The sequence below is a fragment of the Cuculus canorus genome, chromosome 18 (assembly GCF_017976375.1).
Source record: "Cuculus canorus isolate bCucCan1 chromosome 18, bCucCan1.pri, whole genome shotgun sequence".
Classification (NCBI taxonomy): domain Eukaryota; kingdom Metazoa; phylum Chordata; class Aves; order Cuculiformes; family Cuculidae; genus Cuculus; species Cuculus canorus.
Window position 1 is genome coordinate 4,020,632 of NC_071418.1, and position 23,595 is coordinate 4,044,226.

Sequence of the window (23,595 nt, forward strand, 5' to 3'; positions counted from 1 at the left end):
TCTTTCAAGCTTTCTATTGTATTTAATGATGATGTTTACTTGAAATCAAAAAGTTTGATTTCTGTAAGAATGCAAAGCATTACTGTTACTGTTTTACCTTTAAAGGGCAAGGTCCATCATCACAACCAGAACGACCATTTCCCACCTGATGGTATTGGTGAGTATCTGTGCTATTAGTGCAGAAATACCTCTGAGCTCATGCTGATCTGGCTTCAGTGAATTGATAGTAGTTTGACATAAACCGAGTTTCTGGTCTGTTCTCTATCTGAAAGCTGTTTACTTCTTGTGTGCATTTGGGCAGCAGATTAAAGACGTTCGGTATTTCTGAGGCTGTCCTGTTATAGGTGATGTCCACGGTGACTTTAGAGCCTTCACATAGCGTTGCTGTTGGCTTCTTAAGAATATGTGTTTGCAATTCGTAATGTAAAATACTGAGCTGGTGTATTGCTTAAGCGTTAGGACATTATATTGCATGCACTGTTTTATGATGTACTTTGAACTTGAGTCGTGCTGTCGTATATCCAGATTTTACTGATCATACTTCTGCAAGGTAGCATGCAACAGCCTAATTTTGTTATTAATTTGGAAAAGCATTAATTTAAAGCTTGTCTTCCCTGCTAGAGGAGCACGATTCTTATTTTTGATGCAGTGTTAACAGCTACTCTGACTGTCAGAATATTTATTTGGTTTGGGGCGTTCTTTCATTCATGCAGTTACCAGCTACGTGTTTTTCTGTATCTCAACTTAAACTTACTGCCTCTTTAGATTTTTTGAAATGGGATAAAGGATTTGATTAATGCTTTCTCTCTGTGTATCAGACCTACGCTGTTAGTGTTGCACACATGCTTTACAAAGATACATGCTATTAAAATGAAACAGAAATAGGTAGTCATGATATTCTATTTGTGTACATATCTTGTTTTTGTATAGGTATATATATTTTTTTCTCTTTCTTTTCAGTCCAGCCCAATCCTTCTGTTCTAATTGGAAATCCTATCCGAGCCTATACTCCTCCCCCTCCTCCTTTGGGACCTCACCCCAATCTGGGGAAATCTCCAAGTCCTGTTCAAAGGATAGATCCACACACTGGGACAAGTATTCTATATGTACCTGCTGTCTATGGAGGAAATATGGTCATGTCTGTGCCTTTGCCTGTAAGTATTAATTTTCTGGGAGTTCTTTACTGTCCCTCAATTATTGTATGCACAAAAGTGAATGGCGAAATCATTTAGTGAATACTTTGCAAGGGTCTTCAGCGCTTTACTTCAAATATGTGGGTGAGGCGGCTCCGGGAGTGGTTGTACAGAAGACTGCCAGAAAACATTGATCCCACAGAAAAACTGCAGGCAGCCTAAAAGTAATTTTATGTTCCTGTAATCTGGTGTAGTTTCTCTGCTCTAGGTTTAGGCACACCGGTGGGATCTGTCTCATCTGACTTGAGAGAGCTGCATCTGAATTAATGGCCTAGTCCAGTTCTTAATCGTTGGGGAGACATGGGTGATCCAGACAGAGCTTGTTTCTCTTCGTTGGCTTCATACAGTTTACATGAGCAGCTTTGGATGCCTGCAGTGCAAGGTGTCTGAAGGGAAGTGATAAGAAAAATAAGCATAATGGGATGTTTTCCCCTTCCAGAACCTCTTAGCAAACCAGATTCCTCTCCAATCCTTTTCCTTTATGATATTTGAGAACACAATGAAGATCCCTAATCAGGTCTTTTAGGCAACATTTATGTATGGAATTTTGCATTACAAATAAAACTATCTCACCAAAACTTACAGAAGTCAAAGAAGCAATCTCTGCTTTATCTGTAACAACCCCCCAGTCACATATTCCAGGAGGACGATGGGGAGGAAAGAACAAAGGCTGCAGAAGGATCATACAGATATGAAGGACATGGGACCCACACATGCAGATGTGTTTAATTCCATGCGTAATGTTAAATGTTGGCATACAGTTCATTTGGCCTTAAATAATTATATAAATCCTCTACTGTAACTTGAATTATAGATGCTCTGTAGGGGACTTGCTGCAGAAACTGTGTTTTCAGTTGTAATTCTTACATCAGCTGGTAGCTGTAGATTGGTTTTCTTTGCTAGGTCAAGAATTTTCTTTCTTCCTGGCTTACTAGAAATCTGTGTTTGATGAATAAATTTAAATGCAAGGAGAAGGCCAGCAGCTGTATCTTTGTTGTGCTTGCTCACATTATATTAATATCAAACCAAGATAATTTAAAAAATTCTGTCTTATTGTTCCAAGGTTAATATATTTTTATGTATTTCCAATCAAAAGAAATGTATTAAAAATAAGTATTTTGTGCTCACCTTCCCTGAGGAGGGAGTTTTTCAAATAATTAAGTGGGAAGACTGAAGTACTAATGAGACTTCTGCTTTTGAAGAGAAGCTTGTAGAGATGCAATGATAGCCTAAAGCTAAAGTTCAAAGGGCACGTTTCAAGGGCAAATACTAATTTAAAAAAAGAAATGCATGAAAGTTGTTACGCTTAAAACAAGTGGGGACTGAAGAAACTGTGTTTACGTTTCATGTAACATAAAATGTTCTCTGCTTTGTTTAAGGCAGTTTCCATATCCAAGGTAAAAAAACCATGAGGCGGTTGTCTGCTGTCACCAGTAAAGGATGCTTTGTCAGCCTGAGTGTTAATGATTACTTTCCTTGCGCTCTCCTCTTATTCATACATTCTCCTCCTCTTAATAAATTCCCCACAGGGCGAGGTTGAACTAATTTGATCCAGAGCTGTCTTCCTTTGCATTCCTTTTAGGAATAACATTTAAAACTTTGTCAAATCCCTCATTTTTTTTACATGCTTTCACGAGGTAGATTTTACTTCATATATTTAGGAAGATGATCCGCAGCGTGTGTAGCATAGACCTTTTGGAGTGACCCTGTCATTCTTAACATGCAGATAATCTCTTGGTTGCACCAGTAAGCCCCGTTATCGTCACTAGGTGTCTTGTTAGCACAGAGGTGTGCTGTGCCTGCTCGTTCTGTGCTACAAGGTTACAGCACTGTGTGGTAAAAGGACCATAAAGTTAATTCCTTAGAATAGAGGCTTCTCTTTGTGTTCCCCCTGAGACGCAGCCTAATGTGTCTTTTAACTACCAGGAGAAAAGGGCTTTCTATTTTCTTAAACTTCACCCACTTCTATTACATTTATTTAGAGAAGAGATTAATCTAAAATTTATTAAAATACAATTTGTCCGTCTTTTCTCTCTGAATTTTGAAGCCACTGAAACAAGACTGGGGTTAACACAAATTTTTTTGCCCAGGGTAGTCCTCCTGCCCCTTTGCTCTTTTCCCCTTGCTGCTAGGCCTGCCCTTTCCAGCATCACACGTAATTGTGTGTTAGTGCGTCAGGTCATCTGATGCATGGAAAACTCTTTGTGACTGACATAGTATCAGCGTGCTCATTACCTTACTTCCTTTAATGTATCTTAACAGACCGGATATTTTTGTTTTTCTTTCTTTTAAATTCTCTAGGTACCGTGGACGGGGTATCAGGGTAGGTTTGCAGTTGACCCTCGAATCATTACTCATCAAGCAGCTATGGCATATAATATGAACCTGTTACAGGCACATGGGCGTGGGTCTCCTATACCTTACGGCCTGGGACATCACTCACCTGTTAGCCTAGGACAGCAGCAGCAGCTTCAGCATCCAGACAAGGAGCAACATGAACAAAATCGAAATGGTGAGCTGTTGAAATCGCACTGCAAATTAGTTTTGCTTTGAATGGAGTTTGTACTCCAAATAGGGTGTTGTGAAAAGGTATTTTATACTACTTTCCCTAGGTGAAATCAAGGGATGTATGGAATTGGGAGAAATAACATGTGATTTGCCATTACGAAGAGAAATAACTATGATATTGGGAGATTCAGAGGAGGAAGTAATCAAAGTTGGGCTGTGTGTATATTTGAGTGTGTAATCGGTCTGTCTGTCCTGCAGTCCGGTGTTAACTACTGCTGATGTTATTTGCATTAAATTGGAAGAACTGCTTAGTAATGATTAAGGAATAAATGGCGAACATTAGAGGAAAAGTGGTATTTGGGTAAATGGTATTAAATAATTGTCCATAATGGTGTAAATGCTGAACTAGTAAGTCTAAATTGTCCTGCGTCTGGTAAAAAACCCAAACCTCAAAATAGCGATTTTTCCAATGAAACAAAAAATTATTTCTTAATGCTTTTAGGTAAAAGTGAAAACACTGCTGGACCTGAAATCAATAAAATTCGAACACCTGAGAAGAAACCTGTGGAACCCAAGCAGGTGGGTTTGTCTTGTTTGGGTTTGTTGCCGTTTTGTTTGTTTTATGGTTTGTTTGTGGGTTGTGTTGTATTTTTCTTATTTTTTTTTAATATTCCCTCTTTTAAAGATTTTTTTTTCATTACTGGCATGGTTTTGTTTGTTTATTTTCATGTGAATTCTCAAAGTTTTTTCATTCTCTTCTTCTAGGTTGACTTAGAAGCAAATTGTCAGAATAGAAGCCCAGAGTCACGTTCCAGTGTTGGTTATCCTAACGCTAAATTTCATCGCAAAGATAATCTTAACCCCAGGCAGCTGAATCTCCATCTCACCCCACCCCACTCTCAGTATGCAGTTCCCAATCGCCACTTCCAGCACATGTCACAGATACCAAGGCAGCCATATCCTCTGCAACAGCAGCAAAACCTTTTAAGTCAACAACAGCATCATTTGCCTGAACAACAAAACCAAATGCCACTCCAGCCAAGCCAGGTAGTTCAGCAGCATAATCATTTGAATCAGCAGCCTCCACAACCTTCGCAGCTTTCCCCTGCTTACCAGGCAGGCCCCAGCCAGTCTTTTTTTAATAATCCAATTCCCCACCGACCGCATTCTCCTGCTGTAGATGCTGTGATTTCAGAACAACACCCCCCACCTATGTTACAAGAAGTCAATAATCCTTTGAGGCCTATTGCACAGCACAACCCCGTTCTGCCAGCCCACTTGAACAACTTCATTGAAGAGAATCCATCAGGAATGCCCTTAGGGGACACTTTAGGTAGGTGACTTTCCTTTATTTAAATTCACAGTGTGCAATTATAACTACATTGAAGTGAAAATGAAGGAGGTATTTACCTTTTCAGGCATATTGCTCTGAATTTGGGTCATTGTTGGGTTAGTTTCCATAAGTAATGTCATTGAGCATAATTTACTGCTTGAGGCATGTTTGAATATTCAGCACTTTATTAGAAGATTCATGTTTATATGATTTTCCATATGATTTAAATAACCAGGTTATACACTGCAATGCAGTTAGTATATAATGGGCCCTGGAATATACTGTATAAAAAGTATTTTTATTTTTTTTTTCTTACGTAAAGATCTTTAAAAAGGGGCATTAGATAAATTTTTTTTTTAAAACTATTTTTATAGATCGTATGCATGGAAATGTAGCTTTGGAAACAATAAGGCAGCAACAACAAGCCAGGTTACAGCAATGGAATGAACATAATGCCTTTCTCAGTCAAGGCACTATTCCATATCAACACCATCACCATCCTCATCTACCACATCTTCCTCAGCAACCAATTGGATTGCATCAACAGCAGCAAGTTAGGGCAAACTGGAAACTTGCCAGTAATACAGAAGATGAAACAGAGGCAACATATTCAAGGTATTTGTTTACTGAGTCATCAGAGCTTGTATAAAATTGAGCAGTGGGCACCTATCTGTAACACTGTGATCAAGTGCAAGACACTTAAAGGTATTGCTTTTTGCTGCTGTTATTATAGAGGTTAAAATAGTTGGCAGGCTGACTTACGACTATGCTTTTATTATGTGTTGTGCTTTATTCTGTTAGTGTGTTGGGTAGTAAAGCTGTAGTGGAAAAATACTTTTATGGAGCTTTTCAGTGCTGTATTTATGGAATAAGGAATGGATAGAGAGTAACGACCTTGTGCTAATAAAAGAGGTGTCTGAGAATAGTTAAGGCCTATTTAAGTTGTAAATTCTTCAAGTTGAATTAGCTCAGATTTACATGCTTGAGAAGAAACAAACCAGCCCCTCCTCAAACACTGCTCCCCAGTAAATCCCAACCTTTTCTTCCTTTTCAAAAAAGCCTTTGTTTTTTAAAAGCTTATACTTGAGATGGAGCATTTGAGGGGCAAGAAAGGAAGCTATTGAGCATCATAACAGAAAAAAGGTTCCAGTGGTCATCAGCTCTAATCATATGTATTGTAAAGGCTGGATTTTTAAATTGCCTCTGTTTACTGTCATCTCCCACTATGCTTTATTTTCCATCTGGTTTGCTATAGCCATGGTAAAGCCTGTAAATGATCTCTTTTCTGACTCTGTGAAGTGCTGAATTAAATATTCTTGACCTTTCAAAGAAGTTTGGAAGTGTATTGTGCAAGTGAGGGGAATCCCTGATTGTTCTAGATTGTGCCTTTTAAGGGGTTAAAATCTTCTTTAATTATGTGAAATTTTTTACTTTGTGCCATAAAGCAGGAAATCTTTACCTTAGTTGTCTCCTAAGAGATAACAAAAAATTGATTCTTCAGACTGAAAAGGAAATCTCAAGAGTTATTAAAACTTTGAGATGATTCAGGTAGGTATTTCATCCAATTAATCCTCTTGTGCCTAATTTCTGATTGCTCACAGTCATATCCTTTGAAGTTAGGGTCAGGAAGCGCAAAAAAGAGTGTATTTAAATTCAGTGGTTTGTGCTTTGAGTTTTCTCAACCTCAAAAAGAGTGGGATTTCAGCAAAACATTTTTTCTTTTTCTTCGTACGTTTATTCTGTCAATACAGATTCCAGGATTTGCTCAGAGAGCTGTCACACCGTGATCAAAGTGAAAGCCGGGACTTAACTGAAATGCCACCCCCTCAGTCAAGACTGTTGCAATACAGACAAGTTCAGCCCAGAAGCCCACCAGCTCTCCCTTCTCTTTCCTGCAACTCTAACCACAGCGGTCACTTTCCTAACTTCTCTGAAAACAACAGAGACATTGAAATACCCAGTAACGCAGCATTTCAGCAGCATCTACCCCAAATATACAATCCCCCTTTCTCAATGCCATCTGAACATATAACCCCATCTCCCTTGAAATACCTGCAACCTGATGGATCGTGGACTTACGCTAACCTACAGCAGAATCACCTCATGGGGCAGGGCTTTCATTACGGTATACCTCCGTTGCCCCATAGGTCGCAACAAAACCCTTTTATACAAATACAAAACCATCAGCATGCGGTCGGTCAGGAGCCATTTCATCCACTCACATCTCGAGCAGTATCTGCTTCTTCGCTCCACAGCTTAGAAGAGGTAGGCATTTTTGTCTGCGTGTGCAATTGTCGTGTCATTTTAATATCAAATTATATTCTGAAGTGCTCATGGCTGCTAAATGGCTCATGTATTAAAAGCTCACACAGGGAGTTTCTGGGAGGTAAAAATGTTCTCTGTGGTTCACCCTGTGTGTGTTTGTGGTTCTGGTTACGGCAGGTATAACATTTTCTCTACTAAACACGAAGTCTTGGCTTTTTGGATGTTATGCAGAGTTTTCTTGCAATCTATAGTATCTATACTATATCTATAGTATCAATCAAGTATCTATAGCACAATCTATAGTGTCTATGCTCTAGTATCTATATGTCGCTTATCTGGAGTGCATGTTCACCACACCCCAGCTGCGAACTCATGACATGGCCCTCTGGAAAGTCAGCTTGAATCAGCCAACCACTTGGCTCAGTATTAAACTCTGAATACGGTTGAGTTACTTTTCATACAAACTTGAGACTGGAGCGGTACGGTTGTTTCGTCACGCTACAAAACCTGGTTTAATAAATTCCACCTGGCCTGAGCTAGTCTAAAGCATCACGTGTGGTTTTGAGGCTCAGAGTGTTGGAAGTCAATGCAGAGATATCCAGCTGCGTGTGCAAATCTGGATCCAGCACGAACCTGCCACAGGAGAGCTTGCTCTGTCCCTCTTAGTCTTTTTTAATTCTACCCTCTAAAGGGGGTGTATTATGGGATGCGCCTATGCAAGCACATACGACTAATTAGGACAGGTCACGTTTTAAACAGGAATTTTTAATCCCTGTTGGAATCCGGAGTGCTAAGGAGGGTATGATACCTAGACGCATGGAGTATGCTGGAGACAGGTTGTATTCCAGGAATGTCAGAATATTCTTAGATAAACTTGAACCGCCTGCATGTAATCCGATATTTGTAAGTGAAGTTAAGTGCCTTGTTCTGTGATGTATTTCTGTCAAGGGTTTTACGGCAGAGTGATATCCCTGCACATCACTATCCTACATAATACATATTTAATTATCTTTCAGCTTTGGAAAATAGAAAATACTTAGTTTACACGCCTGAGCAAAATAACTAAAATTGAATTCCAGTGCATTTTACAAGATTCTGTCTTCTACAGCTCCAGAGAGGTTAATGGAGGCTGCGGGCCCAGCTAGAGCTGTAGGATTTGGGTTTATAGACAATTAAAACTTGTGTGTCTCAGTCCATTAAGCCATACCACCTTGTATAAAATCTGATACTTACTGACAACAGTTAATGCCATCAGTACAGCGGGACACAGGAACAATGGCTTTTCAGCTGTAATAAACTAATAAATATTCCTACAGAGTTTGTGACAGCTCCTGCTATCTGAAGACAAATAGAGTGAGCCTTTATGTAATTAGTGCAGATTCCTTTTAGTTCTTATTTCTTCTTCTTTTCAAAATATGTGACAGAAATGCCAAATGCAATAAAAGTTTTACAAGACAGAGACTTGCACATAAAGTTTCCAAGACTGCTCGTTCAGCTCAATATACAAAGAAATCAAAATGCAGTTGTAGGTGTATTTTTTAACAGAGAGCCCTTATATAAGGCAGGTGTTGGGGAGAAGTCACGGGATTCGGTGTCCTCAGTATAAACTGTTTTCTCATTCACTATTTATAAACTGTACACTAACTTGATACTTAAACTCTTGCATACCTTGAATAAAACCAGATTTGAACTATGTATCAAAGGGAATATAGAAGTTATTCTGTCTGGCTTGTACTTGCAAGTGTCCAGAACTTTGATAACTTCCTGTTTGTTTAGCAATGCTGCCAGTTTAATTAAACCACATAGAAAGTATCGCTTTTGGGTGCGATTCAGGCAGGGTTTTTTGTAGTTAAGGAATATCCTCAACAGAGTAGAGTGACAGGACATCTCAAGTTTCCTTTCATGCACTTTTTTCCCCGTATTTTTTTTTGTGGATGATATAACGATGTCATAACAATTTTGGGGCATTGCAAGTAAGTTATTTGAATTTTTTATTTAACTAATTTTTGTGACATTTCACTAGGATGAATGATTTAATTTCTTTTGCCTTTACCAAGTATAGATTTACTCCTATGAATTCTGTTGTTTGTGCTCTTGTTAGTCAGTACAATGCAGAAGGTAGCAAATACTGTGTTTACTTTTTAAAACAATATAACAGGCTTGCTTTGAATCTTCAGAAAGTTTAGAGGGTTGAAAACTCAGATGGTCCATAAATCTGAACTCTTGGAGTTAACCACCAGGTTAATTAATGGAGCTTGTACAGTTTTCATCTACGTGATCTACAGGGCTTACAGGAGCAAGTAATCTCTGTGATTTCAGATAAAATTCTCTGCATTATTTCTCCTGAGGGCTCACACTTCTCCAGAGGGTTTGGTTTTGTGTACATGCACAAAATCTGGTATACAAATGTATTTTGCTTCCCCACATCCTGGTGTACAAGTTACTCATTTATCCTTTGGAAACTGAAAGCCTTTGTTTTTCCCTTTCTACATTGTAATTGAACATTTTCTCTTGCTCTTGTTTCTTTCTGTGCTTCCTTTGCTTCCTTTGGAAACACTCAGTACCTTCCTCCTCACTATGTGATACATCTCCGTGTAGGAGTGTAAGATGTAAAGGTTGGTAGGAATTAAGGAATCTCAGTTGATGCTCTTTGCACTTCCTTTAAAATTCTGTGTCTGTTTAGTGTGGTTAAAATACATTCTTAGTGACTGCAGTATATAAAATATAGCTTGAAATATATTTATTCGATTTTTCTTCTAAAAGCAAAGGACTTTTTTTTTCATAAGGCATTGCCAGGAAAAGCAATGGATGGAAAACTGGTATTTGACATATGCAGTTAAATAAAAGGAGCAAAAGGCCTTTTTTTTGTTTTGTTTTTGTCTGCAGTATGAGCCGAGAGGACCAGGCAGGCCGTTGTACCAAAGAAGAATTTCCTCTAGTTCAGTCCAGGCTTGTTCTGAAGAATTAAGCACTCCTCAAGAAAGTCTTGGTCAGTGTAAAGAGCTTCAGGACCACAGTAACCAGTCATCTTTCAACTATTCATCACCCGAGTTGTGGGTAAACTCCTCCTCATCTGCCCCGTATCCAAACATTCCATGCAACGGAGCCAACAGAGCAGTTCCACCCCGGGAGTTGTTAGGTAGGTACAGACTCATCTTTGCTTCTCTGCTTCTCTCTCTGGTCCATTACATAGATTGTTTAGGCTGGAGTGAATGAGCCTAAATGAAAGGGTTTGGGGTATTTTTTTCCTTTTCACAAAAAATTCTCTGCCATCTCTTCAAATCCCAGAACTCATTTAAGCAAAAGGGTTTTTTTCTTGTTTTGGTAGTTAAAGGTTTGCTTGGAGTAATCCTATTTTCGTTGCTGTCTTGTTAGCAGTCTGGTACATCGCAGATGTCGTAAGAAGAATGCTGTTGAGTATTCTTCATCTACAGAAAGCAGTGCTGCTCCTTGGTCTTCTCACAAAAGTTTTAGTAAGCCCACGTATTCTCTTGAAGTGGTTTTAAGTGCAACTGAGCTTTTGCTAAAAGGAGCTAAGGTGGGATTTATTTGCAAGATGAGTTATTTGTTTCTGAAATCAGTGATCATCCTTGTTGTTATCACAGTCTAGGGGAGAAACAACATAAACTGAATTAGTAATCTCTGTATTTCTGGTACTTTATCAAAGTAGGGATGAAGTTTAAACTCTCACTGTGGAAGAATCGCACTGCCTTCCCTGCTGGTAGTGGCAGTGCTGATTGATTTAGCAGAGAGAAACTAACTTTTCAGTGATTAACAAAAGCTGGAAGTAGCGAGTTGGAGCAGTGCAGCTATTCTTCTTTTCTCTGTATTTTTAATGTTTGTGGAGAACAAAATTACCAGGATAGTACAGTTTCTTCCCTGTGATTTGGCTTTAAGAATCTCCAAAGGTAGTTAAAAAAACTAATAAATATATTAACAGTCTTCCAGTGTGAATATTAAAGCCACTTAATAATGTGAAAAATTATTTATAAGCTGGTTTTATTGCCCTTAAAAGATCTAATTGATTTAGGCAAAACTTTATAAACCTAAAACATATTGAAATTTCATAGCGTAGTAATTGTAAAGTAAAAACATGCAGTGTAGGCTGAATGAAAAAAAAGCTGTTTGAATCAGCAACAGCACTCAAGAGTTAAGTTCCTAACGTGCATTTTAATTTCCAAAGTGTGAAAATGTTTTTTTTTCAAAACCATGTTTATGGCAGCATCTTTTGTGCTGAGTTCAAAGCTTCAAGCTCAGGGCACCTCCTTCAATCTATTTATATTTTTACTGAAAATCAAGGAGCTGAATGCCTGACAGCGTGTGTCATCCGGAGTGGCAACTGCCTCTGAAGTTGCTCTCTAGACTCCGTGGTTATCTGATAGGAGTCGGTAACCTTAGCAAGCTTATGTTTGGGATCAGCTGATACCACATTTCCTCGCTCTAATGTAAAGATTGGGAACATGTTTGTGAGTAGAATCCTCAGAGGAAATAGGCGTGTGTGAAATGTATCTTATCTGTGCATTTGCTGTCAAATATTAGACCCTAAACAAAAGAGGGGAGCTTTGACTGGTACCCGTGTTTGCTCCAGAGATATTTTTTTATTGTGGTTAAGGATCGTTTCTGTTTTCTAAATAAATGTGTATAGGACATCCTTCTGTAATAGCTCATGCAAAGAAATCTCTATTCTTGTGGCTGCTGTGCTTTTCTGCATTTACAGCTCGCCGGCTACGCTGGTCATATTTAAGACCCCGATGTGTTTTACAGTGTGAAGGGTTAACGACCGGTGTTTCTGGTTACTATTGATTTTTATCCGTGTAATAAAAATCCATGAGAATGAGATGCTATGAGCTAGTCCTGGGCCTCTATTTGTTGCCAGCGAGTGAGCAGTCGTGACACCAGACCGTTCCAGGGCTTGTGTTCCATCAGAAATGCCGTGGCACACGTGTTCGGTTGGATCAGCGTGGATTTGTGGAGCGCAGGGAGAGCTGCTGAGAATCGCTTATTGTTGCTGTATGCAGGCACTTGGCAATTTGAGAGCTCAATTTGCATGGCTTTTTCTGTTGATAGAAAGAAAATGAAAAAGATTTAAGTTTTTCTTCAACGTGTTTATTTCATTTTTTTTTCCGTTAGGCACCTCTACCACACACAGCTTTCGCCCCTGGCCCTGCCTGTCATTACTTATCTCCTCTTCAGTGCTATGGTTATTTTTGGGAGGCTTTTTTGCTTGTGTTCTGGTTTTTTTTTTTTGACTCATAGCAACCCTAGCAAAACTGTTTTGCTTATTTTCTTTCCACATTTGTTCTTCTCCATGTTGTGTTTGGCTTTTTTTCTTGAATACTTTATCAAAAACCAAAACCTGTGTGACCCTTCCAGTGAGAAACTTAACCGTACACTTACCTTTTTCTACTCCTGTACTCATTTGATTGTATATTTTTGTATGTGGACTTCAAAAATAACACATACATTTTAAGATTGAAATTACAACGGAACTTATCAGTTGCCAAGCTCCTAGGCTAATTCTGATGTAACGTATACCTGCATTTCAGCAGAGAGTTTCTCTGTCTCTGTGAGACAGTGGAGTTCCCCACACGGAAGTGAGATACCTCATTAGGATTCAGGAAACCCACTGGAAAGCAGTTTTATACCTATGGTTTAAAGCACTATTTTTTCTGATAGTTACAGGAGTTGTTAACTGTGGAGCAAGAACATATCAATTAGCAGGAATGCATTCAGACTGAAATATCAGTAATTAGTTGGTTGGCATTCAGGACTCTGAATTGCTGTTTGAGAATGAATTACATATGGTGCTGTAAATTTAAATTTTAGCCTATTAAGCTATAAAGTGAGAAGAATGAAATGGTCTTTGTGCTGTTGCAGTGGCTAAAGTGCTTAAATTAGAGTATATCCCATTCCGAAGCAGCTTACCCTCAGGGCATCTGCCAGATCTCCCTGTGCCGAATTGCAGGTTCGGTGTTAGGAACTCCGTGGGTGCACGTCTGTGGAGACGATGTTTGATAATATCAGTCTGTTTAGCGTTGCCGACAAGGATAATAGAAGACCCAGTAGTTGGAAATGAAGCTGGATAATGTAATTATGACATCTTCAATGACCAAAAGTGACTGAACACGAAAAATGGGGAGAACATTACTGGGAGAGGTGGTTTCGGTAACTTCAGTCCTTGCTTTGGAGTTACTATAAATACATTTCCTCAGTCAGAACCAATCACTTAGGCAAACTCTGATCACTCCCTTTGCAGCTCCACCGAAGACGGTCAAGCCCCCAGAGGAACACCTGAAGGCTGAAAACATCCAGCTGTCCAATTCCTTCAACTACAGCGTGCTGCAGCATCTCGGCCAGTTCCCCCCGCTCATGCCCAACAAGCAGATCGTCGAGTCCAACAGCAACAGCCAGCAGAACGCTGCTGGGAGCAAGCCTGTCATGTCCTACGCAAGTGCTCTGCGGGCTCCGCCAAAGCCCAAACCTCCTCCTGAGCAGACAAAAAAGAATAGCGACCCTTTGTCTTTGTTTCAGGAACTTAGCCTAGGTAGTTCATCAGGTAGCAACGGCTTTTACTCCTATTTTAAATAATCAGATTATTTTTTTTAGAGAGAATTTAATTTTTATTTGTGTCAGTAGATCTCAGATAGTTGGGGCTTCACCTGTAGTTGCAAATATTCCCTTTGTTTATATTAGTAAATATATCCTCACTTAATTGCTTTGCTGCTAGACTTGCAACTAATTTTTTTAATTATATTCCATTATTTTGCATTTTTTTGATGTGGGTCGGTTTTTTGGAAGCTTTTCTGTAGGAAAACACACACACACACACACACACACACGTTATTTTTAATTTGTGTAATGTTAATGATCTGTTGCATTAAACTAGCAGCTGAGAGGTTACCTGTACAACTTTAAAAAAGGAAAAAAAAAAAAAGGAAAAAAGAAAAAAGGGAAAAAAAAAAAGTTTGTCTAAACTGTATTTAAGAAGATTGTAAGTAGCATTTACATTTATTCAATAACATTAGTATACTATGCTGGGTTTCTGTACCAGAAATGGCCAGTTAATGTAAAAATGTATGTTATTTCTGCTTAAATTCATTTAATTTTTTTTTTTTTTAATAAAGGTGCAGCATCTTCTAAATAATTTCAGTTTTATCAGCTTTTTTGTGAAGGGATGCTGCATTCTCAGACTTTTATAGTTCTAGATTCTGTATGATGTGGTATTGTATTTTCCATCCACTGTAGGGTAAAGTAAAGGCATTCTTTGCAGACACCTATGCCATTGTTTGGAAACATTCAGATAAAAAGTATTGGTATACTTTAAAATAAACAATAAATAAATAATAAAAAAACACCACAAAAAATCAAAAAAACCCAACAAAAACCACAAAAAAAAATTACATTTTATTTTTGGACAAGCTAGTAATAATAAGCTTGTTTGAAAAGTTAATTTGATAGGTTTTTTAAATGAATCATGAAGCTGAAAATAAATTTTTAGGTATGTTGGTGCTTAGTAGATTTAATAACTATTTTAAAAAGAAATGCGTGAATTTAGTAAAATACTTTTTTTGTTTGTTTAATTTTTTTCCACTATGCATGTGTAAATGTTTGTAATCTGGCTTTTTCCTCCCCCACTCCAGTGGTATAAAGAATTGTGCCGCTTTAATTTTTTTTTTTTTTCCGGTAAAATTTTGGTACATTATTTGATGTTTACATTAAAATGTGACATTATACAAGGAAATTCAGATATTTTGCTAACTGTTTTGTTTGAGGAACATCATTAAAGACGAGATTTAATGTTTGTCAAAGCTGTATCCAAATTAATCTAAATCTTTGGGGGATGAGAATGGTTACCAGGTTATTGATCTGTAGGAGTGCTAAGTTCTCCGCAAACCTGGCCCTTTAGGAATACAACCTAAACCTAGAAAATATGGGAGATTTAAAAACGAAAAAGAAATAAGTGTAGATGAAAACTCAGAAGATAAACTTTGTCCATAAAGGTTTCTGGTCTTGCACACTGTTCCTACCTTTGCGCTGGGGAGACAGAGAGGGTGTTGGTACAGTCTCTCCAGATCAGCAGTCCTTTTACACTTGAAATAACTGAATCTGAGGAATATTTTACAGGGACTGAGTGTAGTCGCAGCGTCCTCCACTCGCTACACACAAGAATTAATGTTTGAGAGCCGTGTGGGGGTGATGTCTGATTTTTACAGCTGTCCGTGGGACACCTGACGTAATGAGCAGGGGCTGCTGCTGGATTCAATCAGATTTTTGCTCTGGTTACAATCAGGTTTTTTTTTTGCATTTGACTTCATGTTTTCAGGCGAGGGTCTTTATGTAACGGGGTTGATTGAAACCCAGTGCGCTGCAGATGTTTGCGTATAAATTTTTTATTATAAGTCTTTGCTGGCTCATGATTCAGAAACTTAATCTTAAAAACGTTTTCCTTCTTTTTGCTGTAAAGAAAAGCATGTGTAACTCGTTAATTTATTTCCTAATGTCTATACCAAACAGAAGATGCTGGGGGAGGGGAAAGCCCCTGCCAAGTTATGCTTAGCACTTCAGCATATGGCATCAAATCAAGAGGACCCAAAAATGAGCAGAGGCCAAATTCTGCAACCTTGAATCAAGCAAAACTACTGTTATATGGGTTTTTGCCGAGCTGACGGCTGCAGAAATAGGTCCATGGGAAATTCATTTGCAAGGGCCGGGCGTGTGCTCGGCGTAAGTTAGCCTCAGCCTTTTTATTTCAGTGGAGCTGTGCCAGTTCTCCTCAACGGAGCGGCTGGCACGGCTCGGAGGGAAGAGGAATCTGTGTGCCTGAACGTTGTAGTCTGTGAAGAGTTCTTGACGAGATGTGCAAGACTATGACAGAGGAGAAGTAGGGTTCAAATGCACTTCACTTCGCCAAGTTGGCATTGTAATTTCAGGGGTTACAAAATCACTCATTTATATGGAGCAGTCTTTTGATTCTGTTCACCATATTTGAATATTAAACTAATAAACATCACTTGTTAATTTACTGCTATCTGTCAATTAGTTAAGGGGGAGATGGTCGCATCTCACCAAATGTTATTCTGGTTTACACTGGCATTTTATCTACACTGAAAATGTTTTGGGGAAAGGAGCGTTTTCTCTCTGACTTAATATTTCAATTCCGTAACGTTATGAAAATCCCTGCTGGTTTTTATTCTAACTTTTCATATGTGCTCTTGCCTAGGAGGATGGTGTGGTGGAGATCTTCTGCCTATCAGCTTAGGAAACGTTTAGCGTGAATCTGTTGCGTTTCTTAGAGTGAATTGCTTTCCAAACAGTCATTTATTTTGAAGTGTCTCGTGTAGCCATCTATGTCACGTATATAGCCCTGAGCGGGATCTTTTGTTTTTAAAGCGAATTATCCAGCGTTTATTGAAGTCATAGCTTTTTGAAAACCACCAGTACTGTATTTTAAACTCTTCTAGGGGTTTAATCAAACTTGTATTAAAATAAAATTAAGCCTTCCAGATGGCTCCAGTGAGCACTGGTTCAGCCCGTGCTGTAAATGTGGAGCTGTTGCCACTACAGTGAAAATACACAATTAGGAGTTTAAATTCTTGGTTTGTGTAAATCGTCTCAACTCAGAGGAGATGGTGGAGGCGAATACGCCAACTGAGTATTTGGCTCCTTGACTTTTGCAGAGCTAAAATGTCACACTTAGAAATACAATTGGTGTCAAATCCCATGCTCCTTGTCCAGGGATAAATGCCCATTGCCGCCTGCGGAAAATTTAAATGACAAGGTCATTTTGATCTAAATTCAGAAAGCTTGTATTTAATATCAGGAGTAAGTTCTGATTTTATTCTCTTGAGTTCCCATTTTTCATGAGAAAAACCAGGATGTTTCAGGGGAGGTTGTCAGGACTAGTAAGGGGTTGAAGAATTGAGAGAAATTTAAGAAAAAATATTTGGACTCTATAAAATAAAACTCTTTTCTAAAAAAAAACTTGAAATAGAGCTTCTACCCTTTAAAAACTCTTACTGACTGCAGTTGGTGTGTTTCCCTGTCTGTATTTGAAGACTGAATTCTTAGAAAACCGAAAGCTTTAAATTTCTCCCTATGAAGTCAGAAAAAGAAACCGGAGGAGCTGCTGCTCGCTTCCATGAGCACAGAGGTGACCTGGAGATGGATGCTGAAATCACGTTTATCCCCTGTGACGGTGCTGTGCTTTCCTTTGGCGGCTGCGGTAAGCCTGGTTACGGTGTTGGCTGTGAGCGTGCGTGTCCGCAGCTCTGCCTGGGACAGAGCTGGTGGGGAGTGTTTGTGCCCGCCTGCCTCAGTTCTCCGGCTGCTGTAGGCCCTTCTCCTGCGCGCGGGTCTCCCTCGGTGTAGGTTACAAGGCCAAAGGCCAGGTCCTGCCCTTGGGGCACAACAACCCTGTGCAGTGCTGCAGACTGGGGGAAGAGTGGCTGGAGAGCTGCACGGAGGAGAAAGACCTGGGGGTGTTGGTTGACAGTCACTGAACATGAGCCAGCAGTGTGCCCAGGTGGCCGAGAAGGCCAATGGCATCTTGGCTTGGATCAGAAACGGTGTGTCCAGCAGGTCCAGGGAGGTGATTCTCCCTCTGTACTCGGCACTGGTGAGACCGCACCTTGAGTCCTGTGTTCAGTTCTGGGCCCCTCACCACCAGAAGGATGTTGAGGCTCTGGAGTGTGTCCAGAGAAGAGCAATGAAGCTGGTGAGGGGCTGGAGAACGTCTGATGAGGAGCGGCTGAGAGAGCTGGGGGTGTTTAGCCTGGAGAAGAGGAGGCTGAGGGGAGACCTTATTGCTCTCTACAACTGCCTGAAAGGAGGGTGTGGAGAGGAGGGAGCTGGGCTCTTCTCCCGAGTGACAGGGGACAGGACAAGGGGGAATGGCCTGGAGCTCTGCCAGGGGAGGTTCAGGTTGGATATCAGAAAAAAGTTTTTCTCGGAAAGAGTCATTGGGCACTGGAACAGCTGCCCAGGGAGGGGGTCGAGTCGCCTTCCCTGGAGGTGTTTAAGGAACGGGTGGATGAAGTGCTGAGGAACATGGTTTAAGGGAGTGTTAGGAATGGTTGGACTCAATGATCCAGTGGGTCCTTTCCAACCTGGTGATTCTATGATTCTATGTGTGTGGTACATTCACCTGGGGATGTGTTCTCGGGTCTGTTTGCAGCTCCTCATAACCAAGAGCATGTCGGGGATGATGATGCTCAGTTACTGTCCGAATGGCAGCCTGGAGTGTTCCCACACTACAATTGATAAGGAGCTGTTCTGCATAAGGTTAGTTAGAACCAAAGCCCTTGCATCCGTATTTTCTCCTGGACGTTGTCATCTAGTGTGGTTTGTCCTGTTTCACACGATTGTGTGGGCTGTGGCATTGCTGACCCTTAGCAGTGTGGGAATGCTTCCGTTGGCTTTACAAACCCTGAGATTTCAGTTCCCTGCTTTGATTAATTAACGTTTTGTTCTCAGATTTGTCAAGTTCAGATGTTTTTTTTTTTTGCAGAGATGGTGCTCCATAAGCAGTTCTTTTGCTATGTGTATAATATCTGCTGTAAGTAGCACTGAGAGCAGCGTGTTTGACCACTCTGGATTTTCTTTTTAGGGTGAACTCAAGCATATCAGAGTCCGCACATTTCCTGAGCAGGAAGCTCGTGATGCTCATGCTCTGCCTCTATCATCCTTCAACTAATTTTATTTGTTTTGTTAGTTTAAGTTTCTAGTCTTCCTAGAAAAACTGCGGACAATTAGCTTGTCAAGACAGATGCTGATGATCTATGGTGCCTATAAAAAATCTGCACGTTGTATTCCTTGACATGAAATATGGGCTGTTTCTGTCGGCGTAGCAAGGTTTCCTCCAGTATCTCTTTGTTAGTTGTGTCAGGGAGAAAGGACCGAATCATTCTAGGTTCTTTTCTTTCATTCAAGAACAGTGAAAGGCCTTAGGGCAAAGGTGGTGGAAACGTCAGTTCAAGGGAGGGGGGTTTGTGCAAGTTAAGCTACAGTTGAGAAATGTTGCAAGGTTTTTCCCTCATTAATAGCTCCTCCTGGTGCGTTTCAGAAAACGCTCTGTGATCTGATTTCTCCCAGACCAGTTAGCAGATGTTGTCAGTCCATTTTCCATAAGACTTGCTCCCTCCTGAAGGGCAAATACGTTCACGGGAGACCTGCTGGAAAGCATCACCGTGTTCCCGGTGAGGCTGGTGGCAGCGGGCACAAAACTGAAGCAGAGCCTGGGGATGCAGCCCTGCAAAACAGACTTGTGCTGCTGGTTCTGTGGAAAAGAAAGTAGGCCAGAAATCAGTGCTTATTCCCTTCTCTTCAGTTCTTTGTAGAAATGGGAAGGGCAGCTTGCTGGCTGTCTGGATGCAGCGTGTGCGTATGTGACGTCTGCGTGGCTTGAATTTACGTTCAATAGCTTCACTGGAAGCAGAATGTTGATCGAGTGTGACAAAGCAAGAATGATCTCATCCTCTACTTCAGTCAAAACAAAGATGTTTTTTCTTGCCCCTTGGTGATAATGGAGGAGGGAAATAATTTGAAGAGGTGCCTGAAAAATACATCCTCTTACTGTGGGTCTAATTTGTGGGACTGAGCAGCCTAATAGTCCGGTATTTAGGTTGTAAAATTAATGCGGCATTCAAAGGGGCACTGTCCCACCAGGGAAAGCTGATGCTTATTTTAAATGAAGCTTAAATGAGATTGATGTTGTAAACAGTTTCTGAACATTAGTCAGGTTCCTGGCATGCAGATGTCGGACTGGAGCGCACTGGATGGAGCCCAAGGGCTTGGTGTTCATGCCCATGGCTCTCCCTGGCAGGACACAGCGCCGCTAACAGCCACGTCCCAACATCGATCACCTCCTGTACTGGATATGGTCCTCAAGAGCTACCACAAACCCAAGAGAGGAGGTGTCTTTCTGCAGCGGGGCCAAGGGTCTGGTGGTGAGGTCAGGGGCTCTGTGGAATTCTCAGCTTCACAGTACACCTGTGCCTTTGTAAACTTCGCGCCAGGGTGGTCAAACACCTGAGTGTCGTGCGTATGCTCGCCCTTTTCAGGCGTGGAATAAGGGAAAAGCGGGGTTCTGTACCAAGAGTTCTGAATGAGACTCTCCTGCGTGTACCCTCGTGTGCTCTAAGGCTGCTGTGAGCTCAGGACGAGCTCTTCATCCCCTCCGTGGCTGTTGCTGCGGTGCCTCAGCAGAGACACGCTGCGCTGAGAGCTCCGCTAGCTGCGTGCTAAACAGGCAGCTCTGTTCTCCAGGGTTGTTAGTCTGGCACCTTTCCTGCACGTTAAATTCACACAACACAGCATTGAAAACTGAGGGAAACAGATTCTCTCCATGCCTGGTGCCTTACGAATCAACAACCTTTGCAGCAGCAAATCTCTTACATAAACAAAAAACTTCACATCTCCTGTCGCACGGACTCCGTGATTTACCATGGGCTTTGCAGTGTGGTGGGCAGAGTTTAGCAACCGAAATCATAGAATCAGAACTGTGGAATGGTTTGGGGAAGGAACCATAAAGCCCATCCGGTTCCAACCTCCCGGCTATGGGCAGGGACACCTCCCGCTGGATCCGGGTGTTCAACGCCTCAACCAACCTGGTCCTGAGCACCTCCAGGGATGGGGCAGCCACGACATCTCTGGGCAGCCTGTGCCTCAGGTGTGATGATCCAGACACCTTAATTTTGGTGCCCTGAGGAGGGGACGGGCGGTGATGTTGGTTTATGGCATAACAAATGGCAAATGCCCAGGGGAGCCCTGCCCAAAGGGGCCCGGGGGTCTGGTAGCGGCAGGGCCAATCCTTGGAATCTCATGGTGGATGGTGATAGTTATTTGTTCTCTGAATTAATTTGTCCTTTCTCTCCCCGGCGCATGTTTCCGCGCGGTTCTTTCTGGAGCGCCTCGAACCAGCACACAAGGGCCGGGTGATTTCCTGAAACACGAACATGTCACAATATCAGCTCTCTTCGAATTGATCAGAAATTTTCTGTTCTGGACTGTATTTCTTTGGAAATGTGAACAGTAAGTGCGGAGGGAAGGAATCATAGAATCGTGGAATAGTTTGGGTTGGAAGGGACATTAAAGATCATCCAGTTCCAAACACGTGTCCCAAACATGCGTGTGCTCCTGTGGGCCGTGTAGCGGCCACGCTCCCTGCCAGCAGGGACATTCCTTTCATGGTTTTTTATGTTCCTGTAGTTGTGGTGGCCATTCCCTGCTGTTCACTCAGCCGAGAGAATGCAAACTGAAACTGGTCGCAGTTCCCTCATCTCAACATAATATTCTTTTCCCTTTATGAAGGCCAATTACTTTTATTAACTCTCTCAAAACACATTATCGGCTCCCTGGCAGAGAGATTTAGATATGGCAGAACAAACCTGTTGTAAGAGAAGTGCTTTCCCACTGTGAATACCAATGATGAATTTAATGGACGGGTCCCTCATCAGCATTTCTTAATATCTCAAAAAAGAAAATGAAGTCATCCGCATGCTTCTCAAGCCTTGCAGGGACCGTACGAAGTGATCAATGATGAAAAAGCCTCAACTCGGAGCAGGCAGGGAATAAAGCTTAGTGGGTTTGAGAGCTTTAGGAGGGATCTGGCTGAGGTGTCTAAGCTGCTGTCTGTGGGTTTAGGCTCTCGCTGCCATGGACTCTTTGTTTTCTCTGTCGCATGAGTAAGGCGAGCACAGGGAGGCTGTAAAACCTCTGGATCCGAGCCAGACCCCAGTGCCCAGTGGGAATCTTTCCATTGCCCTCACTGGGGCTTGAAGGAAGTGGTTCTACCCTGACCCAAGCAGGAGCGCTCAGGGGATGGGTGATACCATCCAGGGTCTATTTTTCTGACATATGTGTGTGTATTTGCTCATGAATACCATGGAGGAGAATAAGCAGCTCCTTGGCTGGGCAACAAGTTGGGATATAAGGATAAGAAATCACCTAGAAATGACTTTGTCCCAGAAGCAGCCTCACAAGAGAGGGATGGGGCTTCAGAAAGCTGTGGGCAAAAGGCTTCTCAGGGCCACAGGGTGTGCCACCAGTCCAAACGGAGTGTTGAACTTAGACCCGTGTCCCAAACCTCCCTTATCTCAACTCATGGCTTATCCAAAGTGAGTTCATTTTGATGATGATGACTAAGCTGGGGATGGTTTTGTGCCTGCCAGCTGCTTGGCTTAGACCGCTCTGCGTTGCCTGTGTTCGGGTACCCCAGCCTGGTGTCAGCCACCGCAGGGGTCACACCAACTACTTCCTCTTCTGTTGTCACTTTAAAGGATCTTCCTGGAAACTAGGCAAAAATAAGATTTAGGGACCATTTAGCATTTCACAGTGGTTCAGTGATGATTTGAAGACTTGCAGCTGTCTCTCATGATGAGAAACAGGCAGAGTTCCGCTGCTCATTCTCTGAGCACCAATGGATGCTTTAACCTGAAATTTTATACTGTACGTGTTATTTGTAGTGCTTTTCCATTTCAGACAGCTTGAAAAACATTAATGCAACTTCACAAAAGGCTTCTGTTCTCGCTGCCGCTCTACTGATGGGAAAAGGGAGATGTGCCTGAGTCTGACGGGGGGCTGCTGGGTGCCCCGCTGGCGTCTGCCTCGAACCAGCACACGATGGCCGGGTGATTTCCTGAAACATGTGCACACATCATGGTTTCAGATCTCTTCAAATTGAAATTTTCTGTTCTGGACTGTTTTTCTTTGGAATCGTGAACTGGTAAGTGCAGAGGAAAGGAATCATAGAATCATAGAATGGTTTGGGTTGGAAGGGACCTCAAAACCCATCCAGTTCCAACCCCCCTGTCATGGGCAGGGACACCTCCCACGGGCTCAGGCTGCCCAAGGCCCATCCAAGCTGACCTTGAACCCTTCCAGGGATGGGTGTTCCCTTTTCTCTTGCTTTCTAAATTATCGGGTGAAAAACTTGCAATGTAAAACGCACACCTTTTCCTACCTGGGGGGGGAAAATGTTGAGCAGATTCTGAAAACCGAGCTGTAAAAAAAAATCAAGGCACCCATCTCTTGGAGCTGGGGGACAGTGATGGGACAAAGGGCTCGGCCGGAGGGGCTGGGGGAGTGTGTGGGGCTGGGGCACCTCCAGAGGCTCTGCAACACAACCGGCCTCGGCAGCATCGCCCATCAGCGATGCCGCAGGTGTGTGTTTCTTCAAGCACGCATAAACAGCGATGCACTTTTCGGGGCTGGCTCTCCTGGGTGTTTCACTCTAAGTCCTTTCCTTCTTAGCAGGTACCTTGAAAGATTTTTCCCAAAATGTATTTTAATGTACATACA

The 23,595-nt window shown here is 41.6% G+C and overlaps 1 protein-coding gene across 4 annotated transcripts in view; it reads left to right on the top strand.

Moving 5' to 3' along the window:
- The window catches only part of HELZ (helicase with zinc finger), an 87,792-nt gene extending 70,568 nt beyond the window's left edge, over nucleotides 1-17,224 (top strand). For 2 of the 4 annotated variants that reach the window (XM_054083153.1, XM_054083154.1), the window contains exons 23-31: nucleotides 106-157; nucleotides 961-1,154; nucleotides 3,495-3,705; nucleotides 4,204-4,280; nucleotides 4,467-5,034; nucleotides 5,409-5,649; nucleotides 6,786-7,299; nucleotides 10,186-10,438; nucleotides 13,556-17,224. In XM_054083153.1, the coding sequence (XP_053939128.1) occupies nucleotides 106-157; nucleotides 961-1,154; nucleotides 3,495-3,705; nucleotides 4,204-4,280; nucleotides 4,467-5,034; nucleotides 5,409-5,649; nucleotides 6,786-7,299; nucleotides 10,186-10,438; nucleotides 13,556-13,887 (2,442 nt within the window). In that variant the 3' untranslated portion in view covers nucleotides 13,888-17,224. The remainder of the gene's footprint in view (nucleotides 1-105; nucleotides 158-960; nucleotides 1,155-3,494; nucleotides 3,706-4,203; nucleotides 4,281-4,466; nucleotides 5,035-5,408; nucleotides 5,650-6,785; nucleotides 7,300-10,185; nucleotides 10,439-13,555) is intronic. The other 2 variants (XM_054083155.1, XM_054083156.1) reach the window with 1 other exon arrangement.
- The last annotated feature ends 6,371 nt before the right edge of the window (nucleotides 17,225-23,595 follow it).